The sequence below is a fragment of the Leuciscus leuciscus genome (assembly GCF_965113295.1).
Source record: "Leuciscus leuciscus genome assembly, chromosome: 7".
Classification (NCBI taxonomy): Eukaryota; Metazoa; Chordata; class Actinopteri; order Cypriniformes; family Leuciscidae; genus Leuciscus; species Leuciscus leuciscus.
The window spans coordinates 20546532-20556469 of NC_138731.1; the positions used below are offsets into that span (position 1 = coordinate 20546532).

Sequence of the window (9938 nt, forward strand, 5' to 3'; positions counted from 1 at the left end):
ATTAATAGAGAAATAATAGGAAAGTGGCAACAAAGATGGGAAAGTAGCAGTACAGGTAGGTGGTACTATAGTATTGTAAAATCTGTAGCGGGAAAAGAATTGTATTATGGAAGGCATAGAAAGGAAGAGGTAATGATTTCTAGACTAAGGATGGGTCATACAGGGTTAAATTCAACTCTGGCATTAATGGGAAAGCATGGGAATGGTATGTGTGATGAATGTGGTGTTGTTGAAACAGTAGAACATGTGTTTTTAAAATGTAGTAAATATGAAGAACAGCGTAGAGACCTTTTTATTAATATAAAGAACAGACCAGTGGGCATTATGGATATATTGGGAAAGGTTTTGAGTAATAGTCAGAGGATTAAGGAAGTAATAACTTTTTTAGAGGTTACAGGACTAGATCACCGGATTTAGACTATAAGAGGAGAAAGTATAGATCTGATCATCTTGGAGGTGAAGAGCTTAATGTGTAAGCTGGAGGAGCTGAACACGCAGCGCCAGCTGAAAGTGGGCTCTGATCCTAAGGGATGTTTTTTTTTTTTTTTTTTTTTTTTTTTTTTTTGCAAATCAGATCCATCAACCATATGTACTAAGTAAACAGTAGGTGGCGGTAATACTCCTAAGGAGTCAACGGCCATGGAACAAAAAGAAGAAGAAGAAGATGACTACAGGAGCGAAATGAAATTAGCGGAAGTAGGAAGTCTGACGTAGTCAGGCTAATGAGAATCCACCTTGAACATTGAACTGCATACTCGAGGTATGATTAGAAAATACAATGGCTTGGACATTGTTTCGGTTAGCCTATAGCTTACTTGGTTATTTAAGAATACTAAGTTCTTGAACATTATTTTTGTTTATATTTTTTGTTTTGTTTATTTATTATTATTATTATTATTATTATTAAATAAAAGGTGTTTATTTAAAGGTTCAAGCAATTTGTTGCATTGGGAACGCTATGTTTGTTTTTTGAGGCTGAACAAGCTTAAGATATATGCCAGAAAACAACTGTTTGGTTATTATAGAAACTATTATGAATGGGGGAGGGGGACACTCTACTTGCTGCATCAGGATATGTATCCTATATATTTGGTTACATTGACCCTAATTCTTAGACAAAACAACAGTCACCAATAGATATCACCCGACAATTGGGTGGTGCAGATGAAACTCTTTTTGTTGTTAGTTTATATGTATGTGAGTGGGTGGGTTTTGTGTGTGTTTAATGTTTTTTTTCTTTTTTTTTCTCTGTTCTCTTGTTGTTTTTATTTGATCGATTCTACATGCCATGTAAGTCTGAAGGGTTGCAAGAGTATTTTCTTTATTTTTTCTTTAAAAAGACTATTATGGATAAATCATTCAAATTAATTACATGGAATGTTAAGGGTATAGGACACCCTATTAAAAGGAAAAGAATACTCACAGCTCTCAAGAGAGAGAAAGTGGGAATAGCCTTGTTACAAGAAACTCACCTTTTACCTGAAGAACATCTTAGATTGAAGAAAGACTGGGTTGGACAGATTTTCTTTTCATCTTTTAAATCAAACAGTAGAGGAGTTGCAATTTTATTTCATAAATATATATCTTTTGAATGAATTGATCAGATCTCAGACACAGAGGGAAGATATATTTTGGTGAATGGGACAATTTGGGGCAAGCAGATATAACTATACTTAACATATATGCTCCTAATATAGACACACCTATATTCATTTCTGATATGGTTTCTCTTCTGAATACGCAATGTACAGCATTTGGCTTGATGGGAGGAGATTACAACTTAACTCTTTCAAAATTAGACAGATCTTCTTCTCACTCTGTAGGTTATAACCCTAAATCTGCAAAAATGTTGCATGCTTTGGGATTAGACACAGGGCTAATAGATGTATGGAGAGAAATGAACCCTATAAAAAAGGACTATACATATTTTTCCAATAGGCATAAATCTTATTCTCGTTTAGATAATTTTTTTCTTCCTAAAAAATACATGAAGCTTGTTTCATCTTGTGAAATACATGAAATCTCTATATCAGATCATGCAATGGTTTCCTTGGAAATTACTTTAAATGAAGTTCACAAATCTAAAATGTGGAGATTTAATAACTCGTTATTAGAAGATGAAATGTTTTGTAAAAAAATGAGAGAGTGGATTGAAGAATTTAATACTTTTAATTGATCATCTGAGATGGCCCCATCCATACTTTGGGATGCAGAAAAAGCTACTTTGAGAGGACATATTATATCATACTCCTCTTATAAAAAGAAAGAAAGAAAATCAATTACTAATGGTCTAAAGGAAGAACTGTTACTTAGAGAAGCGTTACATAAGCAAGATCAATCTGAAGAAAACTGGAATAAATTAGTTCTAGCTAGGGCAAATTTTTATTTAGACCATAACTTTGCGCCACGTGTTGGCAGATATTCAAATATTTTCTATGATCTCAGGGTATAAGGTTAACTTACAAAAATCAATTGCTTGCCCTCTTAATATTCCAAATGAAGAAAATGTTAGGAAAGAATGCCCCATTTCTTGGTCTGTATATGGTTTTAAATATCTTGGAATACAAGTGACACCCGTTTTGGATAAACTATTTAAGGACAATTATAACCCTTTACTGGAGAGTTGTAAAAAGAAACTTCAGATATGGTCTGTTCTTCCATTATCTCTCATTGGGAAAATCAGTGTTATTAAAATGAGTAGTTTATTTATGCTTTTAATATGTTACCATGTTATATTTCTTTTTCTTTCTTTAAACTATCAATAGATGTTTAACAAAGTTTATATGGAACAATAAGACTCCCCGAATTAAGCTGTCCACTTTAACAAAATCATATTTAAAAGGGGGCTTAGGACTTCCACATTTTCAGTGGTATTACTGGGCCTGCCAAACTAGAAATATCATAAATTGGAAGTTAGAAAATAGTTCCCTGTGGGTAACTTTGGAATCACAAACATGCTATCCATTGGAGATCACAACAACACCTTATGTTAATAATTTGCAGTTTCTGATGAGTGTAGAGGGGTTGCCCCCCTTACAAGCCACACTGAAAGCTTGGCAGGACTGTAATAGGTATTTGAACACAAAAGGTTATATAAGTAAAAACTCTCCTATTGCATTTAACCCTGACTTTTTAGCACTTTCCCAAACTGATTTTCGAAACTGGTCACTTCATGGGCTGAAAACCTTTGCGCATATGTTTGATGAAGACTCTGAATCTGTTCAATCTTTTTCTGCTATTTGTGTTGAATATCAAATTCCTAGAACAGATTTTTTAAAATATCTGCAGATTCGTCACATTATTATATCTCTACATGAAAAGGGACAACTTAGATTATATCCTACTGAGTTGGAACAATTTATTATCTCTGCTACTTCGGTTAAGGGGAAGATATCTCATCTGTATATATATTTTTTTTTTAAAGCTGTTTTTTCTTTTTGGGAAAAGATTCATAGAGTAATTCAAGATATGTGTAACTGTACTTTTGAGCCATGCCCTATGTTATATTTATTGAATTATAAAGGGTACAGTTGATTTTTTTATTAGAAAATAGGTGTCCCTTTATAAGAAAATGTGTGCTTACAATGTTTTCTTATTTTGCTAAAAAATGTATACTTACTGCATGGATTTCCCAGTCAGGACCCACAGTGGGTCAATGGCTGGAGCAGATAATAGATTTCTTGCCCATTGAAGAAATTACAAGTAAACATCGTTCAAGATTGCAAGAGTTCCAATCCACATGGGCCTTAGTACTAAATTATAATATAGAGACTATAAAATGATAAACTCAAATGGAATAATGGATAACTCACAGACAGTGGTAGTGTGGAATCCTCCCTTTTTTGTGTTGGTTTTTTTTTTTTTTTTTTTTGCTGCTGTTGTGTCTGGTCGATATATTTTGTAGTATTTTCCATGAGTTTTTTTTTTGTGTGTGATTGTGCTGTGTGTGTAATATGTGTTAAATTGTGAATTAAAAAGAATTCCTCTCCTGTGAAAGCTGCTTCTGCCACGGCCCTCTCCAAAGGATCTCCAGAGAACACCATCTTTGTATATTTTTGAATAATGGCTGTTATTGTTTATTAACTATTATTGTATATAAATGTTATATGAATTTTATTGTAATCAAATAAATAATGTTGTATATAAACAATATTGGCGTACCTGATTTTGAGAAATGTTATGTGTGTTAGACCGCTTAACATTGGGATTGCTATCAGGATATGAGGAGACTTTCAACTAGCATAACACAATTATTTTTGTAGACAATCACCTATATTGCACCTCAGCATTTTCCAAACACTTTTATCTTTATATGGAAACAATTCTGTATTCTTCAGGACGGGCAGGTCCTCTAACCACCTTATTTTGTATTTTTAATTTTTCAATGCCAAGGTATCAAAAATACAAGTACATAGCAAAAATGTAAAAGTTACATACAATTAAATGATAATAAAATCCATAATTTATACATATATACATGGGCCTATACATACAGGTTTCATATAGACATTTATAGCTCATTTGCAAGGAGCAATAATAGATTAATAATAAAGTATTCGTTAGTTTTAGCTTTTGTATATTAAAGAAGCAAAACATGACATCCTTAACAAACAAAGAGAAACCCGGAAGCACATTGCAGTTAATAAAATGAGAAAATTTGTCCCAAAATAGTTGTATATGAGGACAACCCCAGAAGATATGAGGAGCAGTTTCATCAGGGGCGCCACAGAAAGAACAACTTGTGTCTATATCTGACTTAAACCTTTTCAAAGAAGCTTTAGCAGGGTACAATTTGTGTAATAATTTGAATGAAATTTCTATAGCCTTGTTAGTTATGTATTTCAAAGGCAGAGTATATACTTTTTTCCAATCAATATGGTCAACCAAATTCATCCAATATGACGCCACATATGGAATTACAAGCTCCTTTTGAAATAGAGATCTAATTCTATAATTACGTGATGAAGGATGTGACAAAAAGCACAGTTTTCCTGCTGGTTTACGTAAAAATTATTCACAACTTAAAGTAAGACCTTCTGAATTTAATAACTGAGAAACAGTCAAAATATGTTTCTCAAACCAATGACTAAAAAACAAAGACTTATTCTTATATACAATATCCCGGTTGTTCCAAATAAAGTACCGGTGAGGGGAAAAGTTGTGCTAAAAAATGAAAGACCACGCAAGTAATGCTTGCTTATGGAACTTAGATAAGTTGTAAGGGATTCTAGCAATATTATAATTGCAGATCAATAGGAAAGGGAGACCACCTCATTTGGAAAAGAAGTAATTAGGGATACAATTCCAAATTGAATTTGGATTACACAAAAACTGTCTAATCCAATTAATTTTGAAAGTGTTGTTCAGAAATGAGAAATCCAGAAAATACAACCCACCATCCTTGGATGTATTCATTATTACAGACATATTGCACACAAAGTAGAAATAATTAGGGAGAAATGGGACACCCTTGTCTGACTCCTCTAGATAAACTAAACCTTGGGGAAGTGCCATTCTTTAATTTAATCGAACAGCTTCTATTTTTGTAAAGGGTTTTAATTACTTTGCAAAACATATTTCCAAAACCAAATCTATGCAATGACTTAATAATAAATTGGTGCTCTAAAGAATCAAACGCCTTATAGAGAAAAAAAAAAGAAGAAAAAAAATTGAAGCTGTACTCCTGTATCAATTCTGAATAATCTAATAAATCAACAACCAATCTTATATTATTAACAATATGTATTTTGTTCATAAAACCAGATTGTGTTGCATCTAAGATTAGAGTAAAAATCAGCACAGAAATGTGCAAATTCTTGAGGGTTATTATTCACTGTCCCGTCAATATTTAGAGTTTCAATTCGCTTCTTATTTTTATGAAGGAATATCAATTCTTAAAGGCAGTAATTTTTAGTTGATGAACGAGCAGAACATTGTAAGTTAGTGGAGAGCGGGGCACAACATAACACGGGGCTAGTTGTAACACACTTGATTAAATACTTCCACACATGCTAGCATGACGAAACTTGGTGTATTTACTAGTTGTAGAAATAAGTGAGGAGTCCGTGATTTGAATCCAAGCCAAACGTGTTTATTACATAAACCTCTGTTGAGTATGATGAACTTACACAGCCACAGGCAGCAAGCTATACTCACAACTTGGCGGGAGATGTGCACACACACACACACACACACACACAGGAGGACGGGCAATTAACTAATGCGCATGCGCACTTCCTCAGGTACGGTGTCTTGTAGTGTCCATACAGTACGCAAACACGATCATTCACCAGAATGATCTACACTAGTTGCCATATCAACACTTAAGTTTATAGAGACAAAATCATAGACATAATAAATACATAGACGCCCTATTGACCGCTTTGGAACGTTGCTGCGATACGTCAACGCGTCCGCCATTTTGCGGAGGGCAAGACTGCGCTGTAATCAAATGCAAGTAAACAGGTGAGCTGCGGTTTTTCTGGATAAAAACCAAAAAATATATATATTTATCAACCGATTTCAGTGGTTTGTATGTGGTCTACAAAAAAGTTCCATCCCTAGTTATTTAAAATCTCGATAGTTAGACTTATAAAATATTTTTTTTTAATAAGGAATGGCCAAAGCTCAGGCTTGTCATGTATTTAAAGAGGAGGAGGATTGGTAAGTCTGGGGGTCAAACAAATGACCATTGGAGAATATCACTGGAGTGCCATTTATTACCATATTTGACCACACCATATTATATCAAAATATAATTTTTGAAGTTCTTCCTCCTGCAGATCAGCAGGTTCAAACCCCTCCAGCTCCAGGCCACCGCAGTCCAGCACATTTCCGGAATTGGTTTGAGGTATTGGCCCTAATAAGCTACAAATGAATTTGAATATATATTAATATTTGGATGATTTTGACACCTTTTTGTGCATTTGTTTTAAATGTTTATTGTGATATGGAAAGAAATCAGGGTCAAATCTCTTCTCTGTGCTCTATGTATATCATCAGCCTATTAGCAGTGAGGAAAGTGCTAGTCAGGAGAGACAGAGTAGGTCTGTAGATCTGACCTCTCTTCTCTGGAGTTCTGGAGAGCATCTCTCTCTTCACTGGAATGGCTCAGGTCAGGGTCAGATAGTGGAGGATCAGACCACTGCAACCATTAGTGAGAGACACGCTGAGGGTAAATCCAATGACCAGTTGACAATGTGTAAATGCTCTGTTTATTAGTGCGCTCTGTACATCATAAAGTCTACATCATTTTCAGCTAGATATGAGTATCCATTAATGGAAACGTGTCATTCATGGGAACTTAATTAATTAAGGGAATTTTTATGTTCCCATTGGAGGAAGTGCCATTAATGACCATAATTATGTTACAAATTCACACCTATATCAAAATCCCAAAGTTTGATCAAAGTTATGATATTTTCCAGGACATGTCTTAAATATTTAAACAGAACTCTTTTTTTTTTTAAGAATGCATGTAGTAACTGAAGAATCACCATAATATGACTATGCAGTGTTTAATATTTTTTGATTGCATTTAAACTGATGATATCCCTTGCTCTAAACCCCTCCAGCTCCAGTCCATCACAGTCCAGTCAGTCCAGCTCCAGGTCACAACAACAGAGTGGACGAGACAACCGAGGGTGAGTTTACGGCCATGACCTCAAACATTAAACTCACTGCTGTCCATGCAACTAAATTGAATCATCTTTTTGCAGACAACATCCTGAGCCGGTATGAGATGGGCAGAATGATTGGTGAGGGAGCATACGGCTCTGTCTATGCAGGGAAACGCTTGGAGGATGGCCTTGAGGTATCGTCATTTTCTTACAATATTTAGTCAGCAAATTATTTTGTCTCACTACATCCATTTCAAGTCTTTTTGTGTATATTTTTCCACTACAGTATTTACTGCATTTGACATGTTAGAAATGTAACAATGTTTTTTGTTTTTTTCGTTGATCAGGTGGCAGTGAAAATTGCCAGAAAGCCACAGAACCTGAAATACATCAACATTGTAAGTAGCCTACACTCGCTATGTTGTTTTCAAATTAAAATATGTAAACATAATGACAACACCTTCATATAATAATGATCTTTCTTCCAGCCTGGACATCCCGCACCCTTCCCATTAGAGGTCGGCCTATTAATCCTGGCTAATGGGGGCCCCAAAGTGTCAGAGATCATTGAGTTGCTGGACTGGCAGGACCAGCCTGACCAATACATCATGGTCTTGGAGCGTCCCTCACCCTGTAAGGATCTGTGGCATTTTTCCCGAAGGCATCACGAACGCATCCTAGATGAGGACACAGCGCGGCGTATCATGGCACAGGCAACAACGGCGGCTCATATGTGCTGTCGGCGTGGAGTGTTTCACCGCGACGTTAAGCTGGAGAACCTGCTGATCAACACAGAAACGCTTGAGGTCAAGCTGATCGACTTCGGGTGCGGGGATCTCCTGCAGGAAGCTGGCTATGAAAGATTCTCTGGTATGAATTATGAATCAAACCTGTAGTTTGGGACTTAAGTTCTAGTGACTAGTTCAATTGGTATCATATTAAACCATATCTCACATTTGAGGCAGCGTTTTTTTAAATGAAAAACACCAGATGTTTTTACCACATGCTATGGTATTTCATGCTATGGTTCTTACTCATCAGACAAATCTTTTTTCTACAGGCACCATATCCTACCGCCCACCTGAGCACTATACAGAGGGGAAGTACCACGGGAAACCAGCTACCGTGTGGTCTCTGGGAGTGCTCTTATTCCTGCTGGTGTGTGGACGCTTTCCAGGACCGAGAGACAAGCAAATGATTGAAGATGACATCTGGTCTGATCCTGGCTTGTCAAACGGTAAGATGGCGTTCATCACAACAAAGAAGACCAACTGTAATTTAAATCATACAAAACAAAGAAAGTACGAAAAAGTAACACCTGAGCCAAGTGGCTGTGTAGAAGATAGATATTGGATAATACAAGCATTTTTTCTGATTTTCTGACCGTACTTTATAGAATAGTCGAATCTTAAAGCTTAATTAAAGTTTAAGGTAATAATCTGACTCACTTCTATCGTTCTGCACAGATTGCTGCCTCCTGATGCGATCCCTCCTCAAGAAAAGCCCAAGTCAACGGATTTATCTGAGGAAAATCCTTCGACATGACTGGTTTAAGGTAATGAGCCTAAGATCAGCTGCAAATGATTTTGAAGATTATATTCACTTTTCATTTTAAAGATTTTAACAATGTTTTCTTCTAATTGTAATCTATGACTGTAACCTTTTTTGTTTGTTTGTTTCAGGTCACAGAATAAGAGATGAAGAGCGACGTCAGAATTCCTCTCCCTCACTTCCTGGGGAGTTCCGGTGAAGGAAGTAACGCTAAAGGACACACGGATTTATTTTGATCACGACTTTTCCTTCAAGGTGAGACAACAAAGATCTCTGTACAAGCCTATCAGAGTACAGTTAAAGGCCCAGGACATCAGAACGCACATTCTGGCTCCTGCTAAACTAAAAGTTTTCAACAATGACGGGACTACAACAATCTTCCCAACTCCAGCTCCAGCAATAAAACAACTGGAAGAAAAGGGATTATATAAAGCTGCTTATGAGAATCTAGCCTGGTAATACCAGACTCTGCTACTTCACTTTGCTTCGTATACAGAGTCTGGAAGGGCATAATAGAGAAGTTTTTTCTCTCTCGCGGGGGGGCGCTTGTCTGAAGTTTAAAATCATTGGTTACCCGTAAGCCAATCACATAACGTTTGGTTATGGCGTGTGTTATGCGCATGCTCAGCCGCATCTAACTTCCACTGTAAACGCATGTATGATGCAAAAACTAAACCATCGAGCGAAATACCGGAGTGAACATGGCTGTGAACGACTTTTGCAGATTATGTGAAGTAAATCTACGCATCCACGGTACAATCAGCGTCT

The 9938-nt window shown here is 36.0% G+C and overlaps 1 protein-coding gene across 1 annotated transcript; it reads left to right on the forward strand.

Moving 5' to 3' along the window:
- Positions 1-6638: 6638 nt before the first annotated feature.
- Positions 6639-9608, forward strand: LOC309502562 (serine/threonine-protein kinase pim-2-like; the record flags this gene model as incomplete). The annotated part of the gene is made up of 10 exons (XM_082174965.1): positions 6639-6663; positions 6783-6850; positions 7003-7174; positions 7575-7643; positions 7719-7813; positions 7967-8017; positions 8108-8489; positions 8680-8856; positions 9086-9174; positions 9302-9608. The coding sequence occupies 10 exons, from the start codon at positions 6639-6641 to the stop codon at positions 9311-9313; spliced, it is 1140 nt and encodes a 379-aa protein (XP_082031091.1). The 3' UTR covers positions 9314-9608.
- Between the last annotated feature and the right edge of the window lie 330 nt (positions 9609-9938).